Below are 22890 nucleotides of genomic sequence, written 5' to 3' on the forward strand. Positions count from 1 at the left end.
TTTTTTTTTTTTTTTTTTTTTTTTTTTTGAGACGGAGTCTCGCTGTGCTCCCAGGCTGGAGTGCAGTGGCGTGATCTCGGCTCACTGCAAGCTCCGCCTCCCGGGTTCACGCCATTCTCCCGCCTCAGCCTCCCAAGTAGCTGAGACTACAGGCGCCCGCCACCTCGCCCGGCTAGTTTTTTGTATTTTTAGTAGAGACGGGGTTTCACCATGTTAGCCAGGATAGTCTCGATCTCCTGACCTCGTGATCCACCCGCCTCGGCCTCCCAAAGTGCTGGGATTACAGGCTTGAGCCACCGCGCCCGGCCTATCCTGTTCTTGTTCTTAAAAGTTTATACCTTTTAAAAATCCTTTTACGAGCATTTTAATGGATGTATTCATCCATTTTCATAGTCCTGTAAGGAAATACCCATACTGATGAAATGAGGTATTCCCCATTCTTTCTTGAATGACATACTAGATTAGGAAAAAATTCCTAAAACTTATTTATACTTGCCTCTGTTACTATCTTTTTACATACTTAATCTGCATGTTTGTAGAAAGACATTTTGCTACATTGGAGATTCATTTTCCAAACTCCCTTTATGATTTTACATCCATAGAGCAATTTTTTAGATGTAATGAAAGATGTCTTAAATAGAGTAGAAGATGTCTCATTGTTAATTACAGTAAAAATTACACAAGTATTTTTTTTTAACTTTTAAGTTTAAAATAGTCATAGACTCTTAGGAAGTTACAAAAATAGTACCTAGGATCATGTGCTCTTCATCCACTTTTCCTCATTGGTGGCAACTTATTACCTAGGAATTTTTTAAGATACATTTTTTTCATATTGTGTAATTTCACATAATTTTTAGTTTTAAACTTTTGAAATTCATTAACCTTTGAATCCTATGATACTCAATTTAGTTTGTGTTACTTCTCATGAAAAATCTTTCCTGAGTACCCTGTCTCAAATAGGTCTTCTATCCTCTGTCCCCACACCCATTAGTATCTATTCAGTCACATTGTATGTTAACCTTCATAGCTTTGTTATCATCTGAAAGTACTTTCTTTATTTACTTATTTAATTTTATTGTCTGTTGTGTTCACCCCTGTATTACTAGCACCTAGAATAATGCTTGTCACATAATTAGGTGTTCAATAAACTTTTACTGATTTTGGACATAGGATTTCTCTGCCCTTTTTTTTTTTTTTTTTAAATGCTTTGAGAATCAGAGTAGAGTTAGAAGAGCCAGCCTTCCTGATTTTTAGGAGAGAAGAACATAATTCTGGAGTGTCTCCTTAGTCAGCCTTACCCTGGCTATGGGAATCTTTGTTTTTTTTCTTTCATTTTTCGTTTAGAACGTTGGAAGATTATTTTGGTCAGTGTTATCAAAAATACATTCATGGAGACTTTTTGACCTATTGATTTTCTAGTAAAAAGTTCTAGATTTTTCAGGACCTAAGTATATCCTAAATCATCCAACTCTTACATATTTCATCTTTATTTTCTTATTTACTTATTTCTATTGTGGTTAAAATAACATTTAATATGGGGTCTACCCTCTTCACCAATTTTTAAGTGTACAGTACAGACTGTTAACTATACGTACCATGCTGTACAGCAAGCAGATCTCTAGAACTTTTTTTTAATCTTACATGATTGAAACTATACCCATTGGACAGCAGCTCCTCGTTTCCCCCTCCTCTCAGCCCCTGGCCACCAACCACCATTCTGATTTCTCCTTCTATAAGTTCGACTACTTTAGATACCTCATATAACCTTTTATTTTATAGGCAGTTATCATTGAAAAGAATTTTGTCTTAATTTACATTCACATAGTTTTTCTACCAAAAAACAGGTGAAGTGAACCTTCTGTTATTCCTTTGAAGGCTGGTTATGTTCATTGTTCACCAGAACAAGATTATTCTTCCAGTACCCCTCTGAATTTGCTATGGAAGACTTGTTATTTTGGGTGTTACCTAATCAGCACTCACAGATACAGACTTTTTTATCAGATTACTTGAGATATGGACTGTAGATATCTCAGTAGGAAACAAGCTTATGTGCAGTTCTGTTGTTTACATCTGTCTGAAGTTAATGTAAATGGAAACCTTTTAGGGCATATCAAGTTGCAAAATGGATACATGGATGATTTGTTACACATTTAGGTCAAGTCACAGTCTCCTTGTCTCCCTTCATTCTTTCTTGTTCCTTTGCCTCCTTGTGGCTTTTGCTGGAAGTAAGTAGTGACTCAGTTAATTTGACAAAAACATAATGTTGTAGCCAGATTGTATAGAGGGTGTATCTTAAGATTTTTCCCCATCTCTTCTAGTTAGTTCAGCCAGTTCTAATTCTGCTTAAGTTTAAGAGCACATGGTCAATTTATATCAGCAAAGCAGAAAATTCCTACCTGCATAAAGTAGTATCTTCAGTTTATTATTAATGTTTTTGCTACATGCTAGGTGCCACTGTTAAACCTAGTAGTGCAATCCCCCAGTGGGCGGCAATCCAGCAGTGGAGAGGCTGGATGATGTTGACCCCAGTACTCTTGTGGTGGGATTAGTGGAATTTAGTGAATCCCCACTTAGACAACCCAGCCTTTTTTTTTAAACAGAAAAACAGTGTGCCCTGCTGTCCCCCAAGGATTTCAAAGCCACAACACCTTCAGGTAATTTCATTCCCAAGATGTGGTTATGTATTGTTAAATGAAAAGCATGGAAGCTGTGAATTCTAATATTGTTTTTCTGACTAACTTGTGGAATTTTTTTTTGGAGGGGGTAAGGGTGTTTAGGGCTTTTTGTCTTCATTAATGAAATAAGTATAATAATACCATTAATGTAACTCACCATCATCATGAAGCAAAAATTTGAAAATGGCATATGCTTTAAATGGACTTTGCAAAGGAAAACTTGTATTTCACTTATTATTAACATGTTTTGCATTCTGATTGTTTTGAATGCTAATTAAATTTGTTTGTTTTCTCTCAGTGTAGGTTGAGAAATTGCATTTAAGATTGTCTGCATTCTTTACTTATTTAATCTAATCCTGGGCTTTACTAACCTCATTTCTGTGTTTTTCATTCTAACTATATGTATTGAAATGCAGTGTGAAAGATAAAGCTTGAATCAAATGATTGACAACTCTAAAGATGGTTTACTATTAATATCTTCTTTAATTAACTCTTAAAAACTTAAATCATCATTTATATTTGTATTTGTTAAATATTGAAATTAAAAGATCCAGTATGTTTCTGACTAGTAGTGGGCATTTTTTCCTCAAAGTTTTAAGAAACCATTTGATTTACGGAGGTTTTATTTTAATTGTCTTGCTAGTATACATAATTTTTTAAGATAGCACTAAATGCTATATACTTTTAAAATGAGCCACTTACCTCATTAAAAATAAAAAGTGAGGCTGGGCACAGCAGCTCACAGGTACAGGTAATCCCAGTAGTTTGGGAGGCCAAGACAGGAGGATCACTTGAATTCAGGAGTTTGAGACCAGCCTGGGCAGTATAGCGATACTCTGTCTCAACAAAGAAATTTTTTTTTAATTGGCTATGCATGGTGGTGCATGCTGTTAGTCCCAGCTACATGGGGGACTGAGGCAGGAGGATTGCTTGAGTTGAGGAGGTTGAGGCTGCAGTAAGCCGTGATCGTGCACTCCAGCCTGGACAATAGAGTGAGACCTTGTCTCAAAAAAATAAAAAATAATAGAATAAAAAGTGGGAGATGCCTTTGAAATATTCTGAATGACACATACTGAAATTGGCAGGTGAAAATAAAATAGTTCTTTTTTTTTTGCAGTGATACAGTTATACTATTCTTTACAAAATACTAAAATGTATTTGTTATGTAAAGATAGTTTATTTTGTTGATGGAGTTTGGAATCTCCCCGTATCATTCAACCTCAGCCCTATCCAGATCTCTTTCACTGACTAGCTTCGTGATTGTAGGCAAATTATTTATCTTCTGCATTTCTCAACTTACACTATTATAAGGGATATATTAGTAGAAAATAACCCACAGGGTTCTTTGTAAAGATTAAATGAGTTAAACCCACAAGTACTTAACACAATGCTTGATATGTAGTTAAGACGCAATAAAAAGAAGCTATTTTAAAAATTTTACTGCTATAGTGTACCCTCAAATGGAAGTTTACAAAGATTAAACTTTGCCCAGCCCAGAATCATGTGTAAGTCTTGTATTCAGTTATCTAATAAAACACTTCTATTTTATGTTAAATTAAAGAAAAAATACACCTAAGATAACCTAAATCTTATTTTCTACTTTCTACTTCTTTATGAAGTGTGTTAAGTATACATTAGCTTTTTGTTTTGTTTTGTTGTTGAGATGGAGTCTCGCTCTGTCACCCAGGCTGGAGTGCAGTGATGTGATCTCGGCTCACTGCACCCTCTGGCTCCAGGTTCAAGCAATTCTCCTGCCTCAGTCTCCCAAGTAGCTGGGACTACAGGCTCCCACCACCACACCTGGCTGATTTTTTGTATTTTTAAGAGACAGAGTTTCACTGTGTTAGTAGCCAATATGTCCTTGATCTCCTGACCTCGGTGGCGTGAGCCACCACACCCAGCCAAGTATACATTAGTTTTTTACCCAGTTAGTTCCCACTGAACAAATTGAACTTACCTTCTGTTCTTTTTTTTGTTTTTTTTTGAGACAGAGTCTCACTATGTTGCCCAGGTTGGCGTGCAGTGGCATGATCTTGGCTCACTGCAGCCTCCGCCTCCCAGGTACAAGCGATTCTCCTGCCTCAGCCTCCCAAGTAGCTGGGATTACAGGCTCATGAAACCACACCTGCCTAATTTTTCTATTTTTAGTAGAGATGGAGTTTCTCCATGTTGGCCAGGCTGGTCTCAAACTCCTGACCTCAGGTGATCCACCTGCCTTGGCCTCCCAGAGTGCTGGGATTACAGGTGTGAGCCACTGCACCCTGCCAAATTGGACTTCTTTTCTGACAATTTTAAGTCCTATCATATATTACTATAAAAATTGGCAAACCATGCTGATGAAATTAGGTACGTATTTAGAGACATCTCTATTTACTCTTCTCTCTAATAAGGAAAATAATCAACTAAATTTACTTTTGAAGATTCTTCCAAGTCTGCAGTTCTATGATTGGCTGTCGTATGTATTTCACTGTTTCTCTCTTGCTCCTGTCAGCTGCTCAAGTTATTCCTGTGTGTATTACTTAGGAAGCCTCTTAATTTTATTTCCCTCTCACCATTCTCCTTAGCCTTCCAGTCTGTCATACACATTACTACTAGATTAATAGTCTTAGTATAATCCTTTCATCATCTCCTTTTCTCAAGAAACTACATTTGCTCCCTCTTGCCCAAAAAAACAAATACAGCCAGTAGCTTACCCTCCTTCATAATTAGGCACCTCTATTTTAAAAAATCACTACTGTTGGTATTAGACTCCACTTCTCAACAGTGTTCTTCTATAATGTTAAGAAAGTGTTATCACAGTTCTTTGTCTTGGTCTGTATGTATCAGGCTCATTCCTCTAGCCACTCTTGCTTTATTGCTGTGTTCTTGTTCTCTCTGCATCTTTAATCACTCCCACTTCCTGGACAAACATGTACTTGTTTTCCAGGCAGATTTAGCTCAAATTTCACCTCTTCTGTGACTTTCTGATCAGCTCCTGTCATAACTTTCCCAGAAATACATAGGTTGGCTTTTACATTTCTGTATTAACGATATAATGGTTTATGAATATCATTAAAACATTGCTATTTTTTAAGTTTTTCCATATGTAATAGTACTGATATAATTATGTGCTTAGTAAATTTTCATTTTCTTGGTAGGTTTTAAAGAAGAACCTCTTTATATGTGACTTTCCCCCCACTTAATGACTTTCCCTTTGGTTTTATAGAGGCTGCAAGTCGGGCCATAGTTCAGTTCCTGGAGATCAATCAGAGTGAAGAAGCCAGTAGAGGCTGGATGCTTCTGACGACAATTAATTTGTTAGCTTCCTCTGGTCAGGTAAAGTTCTTAGTTTTCATGTTTGATAACTCAGCATCTTTATTTTATAACCTCTCTTGTGATTTTGTTATTAAATATATCATTATATCCGGATGAGATACTATGATAATCATTTGTATTCTTCTAACTCTCTTAAAACATTATTTCATGCTTCTCATAGCATCTCTGCCAGGAGTTTGATGTTCTATGCATTTTACTCATAAGGAAACGCATGACTTAGAGCAGTGTTTTCCATCTCGATATGTTGTAACACACATAGGAACATAACCATTTGTGGCTGGGCTCAGTGGCTCACACCTGTAATTGCAGCACTTTGAGAGGCCAAGGTGGGAAGATTGCTTGAGCCCAGAAGTTTGAGACCAGTCTGGCCAACATAGAGAGACCCCCATCTCTAAAAAAAAAAAAAAAAAAAAATTAGCTGAGCATGGTGGCCTGTACCTGAAGTCCCAGCTGTTCAGAGGCTGAGGCAAGAGGATTGCTTGAGCCCTGGAGGTTGAAGCTGCAATGAGCCATAATCACAGCACTGTACTCCAGCCTGGGTGACAGAATGAGACCCTGTCTCTAAAAAAATTTTTTGTAGTGATACCATTTGTAGAGCATTCTGGGCAAACAGATGGACTATTTCTGACTGGTGGCAAGTGGCTCAGGAACTCTGGGTCTATCAGGCCCAGCCCAACATTTTTGTCACCCGTGTTAGGGAAACTCTGGCTCAGGAAAATTAAAAAAAAAAAATCACTGTTTATGTAAAGTCACTCAGCTAATAAAGAACAAATTACATGGAAAATAGTTTTAAATTTGTATGGGAAATAAGGAAACATTGATGTTTTTAGGATAATATATATTTTCTTCTCATTTGATTTATTCTGGAAATTACTTTTATTTCCTCTAAATCAGCTGTAAGTATCTGTCATGAAATATGTTACATGTGCTCATTAATGAGCTATTTGAATTACCTGATTTTTTGGCCTTTGATGTTTTGGCAATGAAAGAGGTTTATTCAGCCTTCTAAAATCCAGAGTATAATTACCTACTGAAGTCAGTACCAATCTTGGAAATGTCTTGTTGTCTAAGTTACAGTGGACTTTTAAACACCTCCCATCATTTAATAATGGACCTAGGTAACTGTAACATCATTATACCAGGTGACTGGCCACAGCAGATACAGTGCGTACGTCTTAGTAACCATATCCTGAAACCTGTCAGTAACCCAAAGTAATTATCTCTTAGAATTTTCTCCTTGGAATGATCTATTTTCTTTTTATTTGTTTGCTGTGTTTTTTCTTTCTTTTTTTTTTTCTTTCTTTTTTTTTGAGGTGGAGTCTTGCTCTGTCACCCATGCTGGAGTGGAGTGCAGTGGCGTGACCTTGGCTCACTGCAACCTCCGCCTCCCAGATTCAAGCAATTCTCTTGCCTCAGCCTCCTGAGTAGCTGAGAATACAGGCGGGTGCCACCACACCCACCTAATTTTTGTATTTTTAGTAGAGATGGGGTTTCACCGTGTTGGCCAGGCTGGTCTCGAACTCCTGACCTCAGGTGATCCGCCTGTCTTGGCCTCCCAAAGTGCTGGGATTACATGCGTGAGCCACCGTGCCTGGCCCTCTTTTTTTTTTTTTTTTTTTTTAAATCTCAGGGAATTAGTGTAACCAACCTGTCCTGGTGTTCCTGAGATTTTCCAGGTTTTAGGATAGAAAGGTCTGCATCTCAGGATACTGCACAGTCTCAGGCAAATGGAGCGGGTTGGTTATTCTAAGTAATCTTCAAATGGTCCCAGAGTAGACCATTGTTTTCATGTATCTGACTCTACTGGATGAATAACAAAATCTCAGTTCTGTTTGCTGTTGATGATAGCTATAAATGTCTGTGTGTTACTATACCAAAATTTGGTTTAGAATAGCACATCTTTATTTGCTATTAAAACTTTATATAATTTAAATATTTACTATTGATATTTAATATAAGTAATATTAACTTTTAGTACAGTGTTCTACATTTATTCATATTTTCTATGAAAACCTAATCACTTAAAAATTACAAGTTTAGATGCCAAGTTATACTTTAAATCTATCTACAATCAGATGAAAATGAAATGTCATACCACTTTGCTTAGTGGTGAGCTAAAGCTCGTAATAATCTATCTGGAAATAGATAACATTTGAAAAGCAAATTCAGTGTTATGTTTGGAGCTACCTTTTTTGAGCACCATTTTCTCCTGGTAGCAGCGATATACAGAGATGACCAAAACATAGTCCCGACTCAATGCATAGATGACAGAGATGAAGCAGGAAAAGATAATACCATCATATTTAATAAAGGGGCATATATAGTGCTATTGAAAATAGAAATGTGAGAGTTAAACATTTTGAAGGTGAAGGTAGAAGGGAAGATGAGTTCAGTAAACTTTGAGACATAGCAGATGTTTAAACTGAACATTAAATGTATGGTAACGCAAGTGTTAAGAAATAATAAATCGTAGGTGAATAGAATAAAAGGTTTAGAGTATTTGAGACAAGAAATGGCAGGTTAGGTATGTAGAAAGGGGCCACATCTTCCAGGGATAGTCTTGAAGCTCTCTCTTCTTCATCACCCTGCTACTGCATTAGTTCTGGCCCCATCTCTTCTGTGGTTTGGGGAGTTAGTTTCCTAATTACCCTTTTCTTCTGGCTCTATATTTAATTTATGATCTGTATTACCACCAGTTAATTTTCTGAAATCTAGTTCTTTTACTTTTTGTTTGTAACACTTCACTGGGTCATCACTGCCAACAAAATAAAACGTGAGACTATTTTCATAGGTCATTGAGCATACACACTTTGTAGGCCACTTAGCCAGCTCTCTGACCTAAAGCAGGGTATGTAAGTGATGAGCCTCAGTTGCTTCAGTTGTGAAATAAGGATCATTTTACAAATGAAGTGTCTCATGGGGTTGACTTAAGTAGTAGGTAAGATGATGTATGTAAAGTGCTTATTAGCCTTATGCCTCTTACATAGTAAACAGTAATTCAAGGTTAGCCATTATTATTGTGGCTCTTCAGGAGTCAGCATTTTTGGAATCTGTGGTTCTTCAAAAATACTGTACCATATGGCCTAACCACCTCCTATGTATCTTCCAGGTGATCTTTCCCTTTTTTTTAATTCCTTATACTTTTTAATGCCCTTCCTGGCAATGTTGGTTAATCCCTTTTATATTAGCCTGTATGTACTACCATTGTTAGACTGAAATCTTAAAAGATTAAATCATAATTATTTAGGACTCTAATAATTCCAGTCGACTGTGGTCTTCTGAAGGACAGAGATGCTTCATCTTTGCATGCCCAGCTCCCAGCACACAGCCTAACATTCCCTACACACTCAATAAATGTTTTATGAGAAAGTAAATAAACGAATCAACAGATTATGCAGTCTGTTGATCTCTAGTGCGGTTAAACTTTTTGTTCCAAACTGCACCATGGAAAATTTTGATAAATATATCATACTTAACAATGTTGAAATATGTACTGTAAGAAGGTCTAGAGGAGTTTCTCCTCTGGATATCTTTGAAACTAATGTGGAGATGTATTGGTGTCAGTGATGGCTTTATCACTCAAGTGTCTTTCTAGCCTCAAAAATCTACAATAAGAATAAAGATAAAAATAATAGAAGAGCAACAATGAATATACAATTTAGTGCTTAATGTATCTTTGTGTTTATTATCTTACATAACTCTCATGTTAACCCTGAAGAGGGTGTATCATTCTATCTATTTCTATAAGAAAGGAAAGTGAATCTCAGGAGAATTAAGTAGTTTGCTGAAGTTCATAGTTATTAAGTGTCTGTTTTTCTGAATTGTAAAGCTTATGCTTCCTGAAACATGCTGCTTTTTAATAAATAAATATTACCTTTAATTGCTAATTTACTATATAACAAACTCAATCTCACTATTTGATTAAAGCAAAATTATTCAAATGCAAAGTTGTATATTTCTTCACTTGGAGTCATTTTTAAATTCTTATATGCATTTAAAAAGTTACCTTGATATGTAATTTTCAGGTTAACATTTATGAATTATTTGGCTGTACCAATTATAGTTGTGTCTGTCTATCTATTCACTTATTTATTGGTTTGTTTTCCAGAAAACTGTGGACTGCATGACAACAATGTCAGTGCCTTCCACCCTGGTTAAATGTTTATATCTGTTTTTTGACCTTCCACATGTGCCTGAGGCAGTTGGAGGTGCACAGAATGAGCTACCTCTAGCAGAACGTCGAGGACTACTCCAGAAAGTTTTTGTACAGGTATGAAAGGTGCTATTTGCCTGGATGTCCACCCTATTTAAAGGGAAGTGGGTGTACTTCCTAAATAGATGTTCTACATATTCCATTTATTAACTCATATTTCATTTTATTTATGATATTATGACTTTATCTCATATAATTGTCACATTTTTTGAATCTGCAGAAATAATATTGAAATATTCTTTTCAGGAATATTTGAGTGAGGCATTAGGCAATATTCAGGAATATTTGAGTGAGGCATTATTTCTCTGAACAGATCCAGCCATTGAGATTACACTTGATATATCGGCATGTATCAAAAATGAACTAAGCAAGGAAAAACTCTTGAAAATGATACAAAGATTTGGATAATATTTCTTATAATGTCTGGAAATTCTGTCTAGTTGCTGTTTATATACAGGAAGTTCCTAGCCTATAAATATTTCACTTGTAAAGACAGTGTACTTTGGTGATGGCTGCCTCCTCCTCTGCCCTACCTGTAAAATTCTTCTTTCCCACTATTAGCACTGTTCTTTTAATAGCATTGTGGGTTAACAAACATGTGATAGACCTTTATTAGCTAGCCCAGGAATATAGTCATCATGTATGATATCCTTTCTTGGGAGAAAATTGTCAAAACAAGCAACCTACAAACATAGAGAATATAATCTGTCCGTTGGTCTGATATAGTATTAAAAAAACAACATTTGATGCAAAAAGACAAATACTGCATGATTCCACTCATATGACATATCTAACGTAGTAATACAGGTAGAACAGAAAGTAAAATACTGGTGGCTAGGTACTAAGGGAAAGAAGAAAAGGGAATTATTTTTTGATAGGAATAGAGTTTCAGTTTTGCAAGATGAAGAAGTTCTGTTGCACAACAGTGTACATATAGTTAATACTACTGTACCAGTACCACACACTTAAAACAGTTAAGATGGTAAATTTTACATGTTTTTAACCCAATCAACAGTTAAAAACAACAACATGTTTAGATCTAGTTCTCTAAAGCTAAGTCATCTAAGATGCAGATTTCGCACCTGTAAAATGAAAATGATATCTACCTAAAAGGTTTTTTGCGGCTTAAATGACATAATATGTAAAGGTACAGTTTTCAGCTTAGCACATAGTAGATAGGAAGAAGTAACTGTGATTACTGCTGCTGCCACCATCATCACCATTAAGAGTAGGAAGGGAATGAAGAGAACAGTGGATTGGGGTATAAAAGATAGAGCTATGTAGAATAATGGTTGCAGGCTTACCTCATGTCACTGGGCTCTTTACTGTAAGGATGACTGTTTTGTAGAGCTGCTAGTGATGAAAGGACAGGGGAGAGTGAGACCAAGACAGTTTTAGAAAGTGAAAGAATAGGATTATCAAGTAAAATACTAAATCAATGTATTTATTGAACAATTGATCTGTTACTTTTGTGCTTGTGGTTAATATTTCTCATCTCACATCTCAATTTGCAAGATAACCCCATGACTTCAAAGCTTTTGTTTTTCCCCAAAATGATTACATAAGCAAATGGCAGAAATAGGCTTAGAACTCAGATCTATCTGACTCCTGAATTAGATTGGCTGAGAAAAGCAATGGGAATAAATGAAGGAGTAAATCGCATAGGAATTATAGCTGCTTGAAGATATTGCCGATGAATGTAGTGGGTTGATCTTTGCTGATTAGGATAGCGGTCTCATTTCAGTAAACCCTTTTTAAAGAACTAATGCCTTAGGTAATAAATGGAATCTCCATTTGATACTTTTAATACCTAAGTAAGCATAGCAAAGTTTTTTTAAAAAATTATTTCTACTTGAAAACCAGGTGCTGACTTTCAGTCATGTGGGAGTCACTTTAGCATACTGAAGTCATTGAATATTAAGGCCAAAAGGGACTCAAAAGATCATTTAAATCAAACTCCTCATTTACAGTTGTGGAAACTAATATTCCGGTTTATGATCCACAGAAGATGAGTGACAGTAATAAAAACCTAGCTCTACCAACTCCTAGTTCACTGCTCCTTTTAGTGTATCACTTCCTTTGTTTTAGTTCCTCATCGCAGGCTAATGTTTTCATCATTGTGTCTAGGAAACCAATTGAGACAAGCTTATTAAATGTTTTAAAATAGATGAAATCCCTACGTGTGTATTATGTGACATATGGTTTCCTGGGACTTTAGCATTTGGTAATGCTTCATGCGGGCATTCAGTTTTTTGTTGTTGTTGTTGATGTGGCCAATTATTGGTCTGCCACACTTGATTGGACTTTTGTAACAGAGTTCTTACAAATATAAGTGGTTAGTGTAGAGGCAGAAGAGGAATGAGAAAATTTTTTTGGAGACAATCTCGCTCTGTCTCCCAGGCTGGGGTGAGGTGGTACGATCTTGGCTCACTGCAACCTCCGCCTCTTTGATTCGAGCGATTTTCGTGCCTTAACCACCCAAGTAGCTGGGATTACAAGCTGTGCCACCAAGCCTGGCTAGTTTTTTGTTGTTGTTGTTTTTAGTAGAGATGAGGTTGCACCATGTTGGCAGGGTTGGTCTCGAACTCCTGGGCTCAAGTGATCCTCCCGCCTCAGCCTCCCAAAGTGCTGGGATTACAGGCATAAGCCACCATGCCCAGCCAGGAATGATAAATTGACTTTACAGTTTTCTGTTCTGTAAAATGAAAGGATCATTCTAGATTATTAATAAGAATCCTACCTATAAAGATGAACCAATTATCTTAGAAGTCAACAAATTCAAGAAATCCTTGCATCCAGCTTGAGAACAGTGATTTGATTTGTAAAAAAGTATTTTATTATTTGTGGGTTTGTTTTCTATGTACCTAATTGGAAAACTGGCATTTGTCTCCCTAATCATATAAGGCAGTGTCAGAACCAACAACAACTATAATCAGTAATACACCCCTCTGAGAATATACTTTTTTGTTGCATTTAACTGTCTGTATTCACATATGATAAAAGATGATGACATATTACACATATTAATGGACATTTGGTATCCAGCAGTTTCTCCAGGCATTTGGTGGGAAGGGTACCATATTTACTGGTTTTATAAATATTTTATTGTTTTTATGAATTATTAAACCTTTTTCCCTTTCTGATACTTGGCAGCTATGAATTAGAAAGCTTTTATATCTAAGCAAGTTTTTGCATTTGAAGGAAATAGGAAAAGGAAGGCCTAGTTTTCTCAGATAAAATATGATATTTCAAATACCTCTCTCTATTGAGCTTTTCTTTTCTTTTCTTTTCTTTTCTTTTCTCCTTTTTTGAGACAAGGTCTCACTCTGTCATCTAGACTGAAGTGCAGTGGCACGATCATAGCTCACTGCAGCCTCGACCTCCTGGGCTCAGGCGATCCTCTCACTTCAGTCTCCTGAGTTAACTAGCCACCATGCTTAGCTAATTTTTTGTAGAGATGGAGTTTTACCATGTTGCCCAGACTGGTCTCAAACTCCTGGACTCAAGCAATCTGCCCACCTTGGGCCTCCCAAAGTGCTAGGATTACAGACGTGAGCCACCACACCTGGCTGCTATTTTCCACTGATGCTAAATTATCAAAATTTCATGAAGCACTCTTTTTCAAGATAATAAAATGATGTCATAAATTATAGTAATTTCATTCATATTGTATATTTTGAAAAATATTTAGATGAGAAAATTTAGCAAACAGAAAAGTTAACTTTTCCTAACCTGAACTGGTATTAGAAGGAAGAGCCCATTGAGGGCAGAAACCATTGCTGAATTCCCAAGTTGCAGGCTCTTAACGCTGTGTGCCCTTGTGTAGTGTGTATTCTGCAAATCACAGTTAAAGAATACGTTCTCATTCCAGTACTTAAGAAGTCTTGAGTCTTCTTTGAAAGCCAGACTTTAGGTTTTTGGCAACTAGATTTAAAATACTTTGAAATGAATATTGTTTATATTATTCTAATATCCCCTGTTACTTGTATAGAAAATTGAAACAATTTCAAAATATCTTTGCTTTTAAAGATCTATTTTTACTTCCTTTTTTTTACTAAAACTGTCCCTTTTAGAGAAGAAAATTACATTTTGCCTGTGGCAAACTAAAAATTAAAGAACTAAGTTAGAAAAATAAAATGTTGACTTGGAAAGGCAATACTGTTTTATCTTGTTTCAAGCCAAGGTATGCAAAAATATTAGGGTGAAGAGAGGATAGTAAATTTTTTTTTTCAAAATAAGCTGATATAAGTAGGACTAGTTTACTGTCATAACATAATCAGCCATTTACTTACTTACATACAGTCTTATGGTTTTTTAACTTTCATTATTAATTTTAATTGACAGCGCACATATTTATAGGTCATAGTGTAATAATTTTTATGTATACAATGTGTAATGATCAAATCAAGGGTAACTAGTGTATATATATCCATCACCTCAAACATTTATTACTTCTTTGCATTGGGAACATTCAAAATTAATTATTCTGGCTATTTAAAAATATACAATAAATTGTTTTTTAAATAATATTCACCCTATAGTGCTATAGAACATTAGAACTTAATCCTAACTGTACTTAAGTATCCCTTAACCAGCCTTTAGTTTGCCCCACTCGCTTTCCCTTATCCACCCTTTGTAACCAAAATTCTACTCTTTACTTTTATGAGATCAACTTTTTAAGCTACTACACGTGAATGAAAGCATTCAATATTCATCTTTCTGTGCCTGGATTATTTTCCTTAACATATTATCCACATTGCCTTGAATGACAAAATTTCATTCTTTTTTATGGCTGAATAGTTTTAGATTGTATATATATATTCCATATTTTCTTTATCCATTCATCTGTTGGATACTTAGGTTGATTCTAAATTTTGGCTGTTGGGAATAGTGCTACAGTAAATGTGGATGTACAGCTGTCTCTTTGACATACCGATTTCATTTCCTTTGGATATATACCCCCAGTAGTGGGATTGCTAGATCATATGGTAGTTCTATTTTTACTTTTCTGAGGATCCTCCATACTGTTTTTCATAATGGCTGTACTAATTTATATTCTCACTAACAGTATATAGGAGTTCCCCTTTCTCTACATCCTAACCAGCATCTGTTCATTTTTATCTTTGATAATAGCCATTCTAACTGGCTTGAGGTGATACCTTATTGTGGTTTTAATTTTCATTTCCTTGATGATTAGTGATGTTGAGCATTTTTTCATATACCTGTTGGCCATTTCTATGTCTTCTTTTGAGAGAAGTCCATTCAGCTCATTTGCCCATTTTTAAATCAGATTATTTGATTTTTGCTTATACACTCTTGTTTTGTTTTGTTTTATTTTTTAGATCTTAGTGAAACTGTGCAGTTTTGTTTCCCCTGCGGAGGAGCTGGCTCAGAAAGATGACCTCCAGCTTCTATTCAGTGCAATAACCTCTTGGTGCCCTCCCTATAACCTGCCTTGGAGAAAGAGTGCTGGAGAAGTCCTCATGACCATATCTCGTCATGGTCTTAGTGTCAATGTAGTGAAGTATATTCATGGTGAATATCTCTTTATATATTTCAGTGTTCTAAATTTCTTCCACTTTTCTTCATTTAATAATAGATGTATTTTTATCTTTCAGTATTCTATACCTTGTTCTTTAAAATAAAAAATAAATTTGCCGAGATAAAAGAAAATTTTTTTTCATCTATGGGGGCATTTCAAATGTAAAACATTCTCCTCGTAAGTTCTGAACAACAGATATTTCTTTTTTTGTTTTGTTTTGTTTTTTTTTTTTTTTTTGAGATGGAGTCTCTCTCTGTTGCCCAGGCTGGAATGCAGTAGTGCAATCTCGGCTCACTGCAGCCTCTACCTCCTGGGTTCAAGCAATTCTCTGCCCTAGCCTCCCAAGTAGCTGGGATTACGGGTGCACACCACCATACCCGGCTGATTTTTGTATTTTTAATAGAGACAGGGTTTCACCATCTTGGCCAGGCTGGTCTTGAACTCCTGACCTAATGATCTACCCTCCTCGGCTTCCCAAAGTGCTGGGATTACAGGTGTCAGCCGTTACACCTGGCCAACAATGGATATTTCTAAAAGTTAAAAAAAATTTCATTGTTGTGTAAATTCAGTCATAATGTAATGAAAGTTCTATGTCACAGCCTATTCTCTCTTCTTTTACTGAATAAAAAAGAAGTTTTTTTGATATCCTATAACCAGTCTTTCTGAAGATATTGCGTAAGTTGCTAGGTAATAATCTGTCTTATGCAGCATAGATGGAATTAGGTGGATTCTTTATCAGCAATAAGAAGACACTGTCGGTTTAAAGTATATGTAATATTCAACTGTCTTTTAAAATGTCTGTATAGGAGACAATTGCCTTAGCATCTCAAGCAATCTGCTTATTTGGTATATACACAGATGCTCCTTGATTTACGATGGGGTTATGTCCCAATAAACCCATCATAATTTGAAAATAATGTAAGTCAAAAACACATTTAATATACTTAACCTACCAAACATCATAACAGCCTAGCCTACCCTGAAAGTAACTAGAACACTTACGTTAGCCTATAGTTGAGTAAGATCATCTAACACAAAATCAACTTTATAATAAAGTATTAAATATCTCATGTAATTTACTGAATACTATTCTGAAGTGGAAAACAATGCTTATATGGGTACATAAAGTACAGTTTCTACTGAATACATGTTACTTTCACATCATCATAAAGTAGAAAAATCTTAAATCATCAAGTTGAGAACTACCTGATATTATTGTCCTGAAACTCTTTCAAAATAATACACCAATTTGTTCACTTACATTTACTAAATGATATATGTGAAAGCTAGTACCTAATACATGAGTCAGTTATTAAATGCGTATTTCCTCCCATTCCTCTGTTAAATCTTAGCTTTTGTTATGTAACAGTAAGTTTCTTTATACAAATACATATTACCAAAGATAAGAAAGTGAAAATCTTCCTTGAAATGCTACAAATCCTGAGTCAGGCATAAGATATAACTGTGTTTTAAACTAGTAATATACAAATAAAATTTTAAAACTTTTATTTCCTAAAGTATTTCTGTATCTCATTTGTCTATAGTCTCTCTAATTTATTTTTTTGTTTTATTTTATTTTTTTTTTTTGAGACAGTCTTGCCCTGTCACGCAGGCTGGAGTGCAGTGCAGTGGCGTGATCTCGACTCACTGCAATCTCTGCCTCCCAGGTTCAAGTGATTCTCCTACCTCAGCCTCCCGAGTAGCTGGGACTACAGGCGCGTGCAACCACACCCAGCTAATTTTTGTATTTTTAGTAGAGACGAGGTTTCACCATGTTAGCCAGGCTATATATTCTCCCTAACTTAAAGTTTTAACTAATTACTAGATTTTTGTTCTTAAACTTAGAAGATAGTTTTTGTTTTTTTCATCTTGTTACTATATCAATATAAAATATCAAAAATATGATTTGGCAGTGGCCATTTGTTTAATAAAACAGCAAAATATGTGAAAAAATTACATGTGCATACATGTCAAGTATTTTTCAACACGTTTCTGTATTATCCTTTGTTTACTACCTAGAGGCAGTGCTTTCCCAGTGCATATGACTCTTATTTGACTTTTAGAATGTGTTACATTTATCTCATGGTATTTTACAGATATGTTAAAATTTAATGTTTCATTAAACAACAGTTAACAATTAAAAAATTTTTAAGCAATTGTCAGGAATAATGCATATTTATTTAATTATCTATTCTTACAGAGAAAGAGTGTTTATCTACATGTGTTCAGAATATGCAGCAATCAGATGACCTGTCTCCCCTAGAAATTGTTGAAATGTTTGCTGGGCTTTCTTGTTTCCTCAAAGATTCCAGTGATGTTTCCCAAACACTTCTGGATGATTTTCGGATATGGCAAGGATATAATTTTCTTTGTGATCTCTTGCTTAGGTAAGACTGCACAATTTGAGAATATATTTTAAATGTCTACTCAGTCTTTTTTATCAAAGAAAACAATGTGATTTGGTGTTATAGGAAAAGCAGGTTAATGAAACACTTATTTAATGTATACCTGGCTTTACTCCCTACTTTTCCCGGTGTGATCACAGCTCACTGTAGCTTCGTATTCCTGGGCTCAAATGGTCCTCCCACGTCATCCTCCCAAGTAGCTAGGACTACAGGCATGTACCACCACACCCCAGCTAATTTTTAAACATTTTTTATAAAGACAGGATCTTGCTATGTTGCCCAGGCTGATCTCAAACTCTTGGCCTCAAGCGATCCTTCGGCCTCCCAAAGTTCTGAAATTACAGTCATGAGCCACCACACCTGGCCTACTCCCTTCTTTTTATTCCTGTTCTGCCAACAGAGTGGAAATGTGAATTTAGAGTTAAATTGCCAAATGCAGGCCACAAATGTGGTCAAGTCAGAGGTTAGATATGAAGCATAAATCTGCTCTTTAGTAGCTGAAGGAGAAGAATTTAGATGAATTATTATCTTCTTAAAGTATAAACTCTTCTTAATTTTTGGTTCTTTATTTTATAGTACTTCTAGTCTTTTTATTAATGTACTTAATAACAAGAATAATTATGTAGATGAAATGAAACCTTACGATTGTGTATATGAAAAAAATTAATAATTTCAAAATGTGTTACCCCCTTTTCCATTGCAAATGATTCATGCACATACTTAGAAAGTGGCTGGTTACAGATTTTCTTAAGAAGAAGATACTCATAATTTTTCAGCAGCTATTCCTGGGCCATTAATTACTTTTAAATCATTTGATCTATTATAAGACACCACTGTTTTGTAAACTTACTTGTCTCTCTCCTTCCCTTCCTTCCTCCCTTCCTTCCTCCCTTCCTCCCTCCCTCCCTCCCTCTAGGGTCTCATTATGTTCCGAGGCTGGAGTGCAGTGGCATAATCATAGCTCACTATAATTTTGAACACAAGAGATCCTCCTATCTCAGTTTCCTAAGTAGCTACACCCAGCTATATTTTGTTTTATTTATTTTATTTTTTTTGTAGAGCCTATGTTGCCCAGGCTGCTACCAAACTCCTAGCCTCAAGCAGTCCTCCTGCCTTAGCCTCCCAAAGCACCAGGATTATAGGTGTAAGCCACCATGCCTGGCCAGAACTTGTTATTTGTAACATCAATTTAACCTAGTTGCTGCTAGTTGATATTAGATAACCCCTAAGAATATCATTTTCCATATATATGCAAAGTTATAAATACATATGGAAGTTGATTAAATAACCACTTCACATTGCTAGAGGGGTATTAATTGATTCATCCTTTGAAAGTGTAGGTTGGCAAAATATTAAGAGCCTTAAAAATGTTGGTAATCTGATACAATAATTTCATTTGTTTATTGATCCTAAAGATATAATCCAAAATGTAGACAAGATTTTATTTATTAGTGCTTTTGTATTCTGCTGGCTGTTGGACCTCTCCCTCCCCAAATGTGTGGTTGGCTCTGTATGGCCCCTGAAAGCTTACCTGTGAAAACTTACACTAACATGTGGAAGTACACATATAGCACTAGTAAAGGAAAAAAATAGGGTACAACGTTCTGTATATAGTCTGAGAATAAATACTGTAAAAACTAAACTTTTCATATTAAAAAGATAAGCTTAAGAAATATATAAGAATGTTAATTGTGTTTGTGAGGCTAATCGTACTTTTTCTTCTTTCCTACTTTTTGGCATTCTCCAAGTTTATTTTAATGAGAATAATTACTTCTTTTAAGGGGAAATACCCAATAAATCTATTTTTTTTTAAAAAAAGATATTTGTTGCAACCCATTTTCTGTTCTCAGTAAAACCATTGTTAAAAGATAATTCCCTAATGACCCCAGTGTTCTTTCGGTACTTCTCAGAGTACTTTTATACATTTATTTACTGCATATAAAATTGAAAAATACTTTGTGTTAAATCTGAGAACACAACCAAAGAGAAAAAATACTTTCTAAATCATACCTTTCTAGATTGGAGCAAGCAAAAGAGGCAGAATCCAAAGATGCCTTGAAAGATCTGGTTAATCTGATAACTTCCCTAACAACATATGGTGTCAATGAACTAAAACCAGCTGGTATTACCACAGGGGCACCGTTTTTATTGCCTGGATTTGCAGTACCTCAGCCTGCAGGCAAAGGTGAGTCTTGTTTTTTCCCTTCTGTGCTACTGAGAAAAATAGAGAAAGAATTAATTTGTCGTATTTTGGTATATTACTTTTTGTTTATGTTATATATATAAAAGTAATATGTTGTTTCCCTTAAAGCTTGTTTTTTTTTTTTTTTTAATGGTTTAAGTCTAAGTATTTCTTAAGTAATAATCTTTAATCTAGCAGATCAAATACCTGAAAATAATATTGTAAAAATATCATAAAATCAAACAAGGAGATTTATATTACAGTGTTTCTTTTTTAACATTCAAACAATTTAATCAAAACATGCTTCTTTTGAATGCTGGCACTTCATGCATTTCTACTTTACGTGAATAGAACTCAATTTTCAGTCAAATCTCTGTAGCTATTAAGATATACAATCATCCCTCAGTATCTGTGGGGGATTGGTTCCAGGACCCCTCACAGATACCAAAATCCATAGACACTCAAGTCCCTGATTTAAAATGGTATAGTATTTGCATATAACCTACATGTGTCTTCCCATATACTTCAAATAAATAATCTCTAGATTACTTACAATACCAAATACAATGTAAATGCTATGTTCTTATTTTACTGTATTGTTTAGGAAATAATGACAAGGAAAAAGGTCTGTACATGTTCAGTACCGATACAACCACACCTTTTTTTTCTTTAATATTTTTCATCTGTGATTGATTGAATCCACACATGCAGAACCCATGGATACAGGGGCTGACTATGGACAGCATGAAGTATAACTGCTTATATTTTATTTAAAACTAAGCAAAATCTAAGTACAGAGGTTACATTATTTCATTCAGGTCAGAGGATAAATTTTTATAGTCTAGATTTCCAGACATTTGGATCTTAATAATATTTAATTACATAATTATGCTAGCTAGTTTTATTATGTATTTTATTTTTCAAAAAATACACAGTAATCATTTCAAAGTAACCTGAGCCTGGAGGCCTCTAATAGTTTTTAGTCACATGACTGTCACTTACTGAGTATTCAGTAGGATCTTGATATTTCCGTATAAAATTTAGTCAGCCAAAAAATACCAACATGTCTGGTTATTTAAATTTATAATACATATCTATATATGTTATGACATAGAAATCAACAGTCTTTAAATAAATGAAAAGAGATGGCATCATCAAACAGTGTGATATGATGTACCCTCAGTACATAAGTTGTTTAGAACCTTTTAAATGAGTCTCTGCAATAAGTAGGGAGAAATCTACGTTTCCCTAAGTGATTTAAGGTTTCATTTTATTTACTATTAAGAAAAAAATAGTGTGGCAATTCACTCCTGTAATCCCAGCTACACAGGAGGATCTTTTGAGCCTGGTAGTTCAAAGCTGCAGTGAGCGATCATCACACCACTGCACTCCGGCCTGGGTGACAGAGCAAGACCCTCTTTCTCTTAAAAGCAAAAGACCTCTTCAATGAGAACTACAAACCACTGCTCAGCAAAATAAACGAGGACACAAACAAATGGAAGAACATTCCAAGCTCATGGCTAGGAAGAATCAATATAGTGAAAATGGCCATACTGCCCAAGGTAATTTATAGATTCAATGCCATCCCCATCAAGCTACCAAAGAGTTTCTTCACAGAATTGGAAAAAACTGCTTTTAAGTTCATATGGAGCCAAAAGGAGCCCGCATTGCCAAGACAATCCTAAGCCAAAAGAACAAAGCTGGAGGCATCACGCTACCTGACTTCAAACTGTACTACAAGGCTACAGTAACCAAAACAGCATGGTACTGGTACCAAAACAGAGATACAGACTAATGGAACAGAACAGCGCCCTCAGAAATAATACCACACATCTACAACCATCTGATCTTTGACAAACCTGACAAAAACAAGAAATGGGGAAAGGATTCCCTATTTAATAAATGGTGCCTGGAAAACTGGCTAGCCATATGTAGAAAGCTGAAACTGGATCCCTTCCTTACACCTTACACAGAAATTAATTCAAGGTAGATTAGAGTCTTAAATGTTAGACCTAAAACCATAAAAACCCTAGAAGAAAACCTAGGCAATACCATTCAGGACATAGGCATGGGCAAGGACTTCATGACTAAAACACCAAAAGCAATGGCAACAAAAGCCAAAATTGACAAATGGGATCTAATTAAATTAAAGAGCTTCTGCACAACAAAAGAAACTACCATCAGAGTGAACAGGCAACCTACCTAATGAGAAAAAATGTTTGCAATCTACTCATCTGACAAAGGGCTAATATCCAAAATCTGCAGAGAACTCAAACAAACTTATAAGAAAAAAACAACCCCATCAAAAAGTGGGTGAAGGATATGAACAGACGCTTCTCAAAAGAAGACATTTATGCAGCCAACAGACAACATGAAAAAATGCTCATCATCACTGGCCATCAGAGACATGCAAATCAAAACCACAATGAGATACCATCTCACACCAGTTAGAATGAAAATCAATAAAAAGTCGGGAAACAACAGGTGCTGGAGAGGATGTGGAGAAATAGGAACACTTTTACACTGTTGATGGGACTATAAACTAGTTCAACCATTGT

The 22890-nt window shown here is 35.4% G+C and overlaps 1 protein-coding gene across 1 annotated transcript in view; it reads left to right on the forward strand.

Moving 5' to 3' along the window:
- Nucleotides 1–22890, forward strand: part of WDFY3 (WD repeat and FYVE domain containing 3) — a 309424-nt gene that overhangs the window by 135170 nt on the left and 151364 nt on the right. The window contains exons 6-10 of the mRNA XM_025385326.1: nucleotides 5881–5990; nucleotides 10099–10260; nucleotides 15546–15738; nucleotides 17946–18132; nucleotides 20169–20335. Coding sequence (XP_025241111.1) covers nucleotides 5881–5990; nucleotides 10099–10260; nucleotides 15546–15738; nucleotides 17946–18132; nucleotides 20169–20335 — 819 coding nt within the window. The remainder of the gene's footprint in view (nucleotides 1–5880; nucleotides 5991–10098; nucleotides 10261–15545; nucleotides 15739–17945; nucleotides 18133–20168; nucleotides 20336–22890) is intronic.

The sequence above is a fragment of the Theropithecus gelada genome, chromosome 5 (assembly GCF_003255815.1).
Source record: "Theropithecus gelada isolate Dixy chromosome 5, Tgel_1.0, whole genome shotgun sequence".
Taxonomy (NCBI): domain Eukaryota; kingdom Metazoa; phylum Chordata; class Mammalia; order Primates; family Cercopithecidae; genus Theropithecus; species Theropithecus gelada.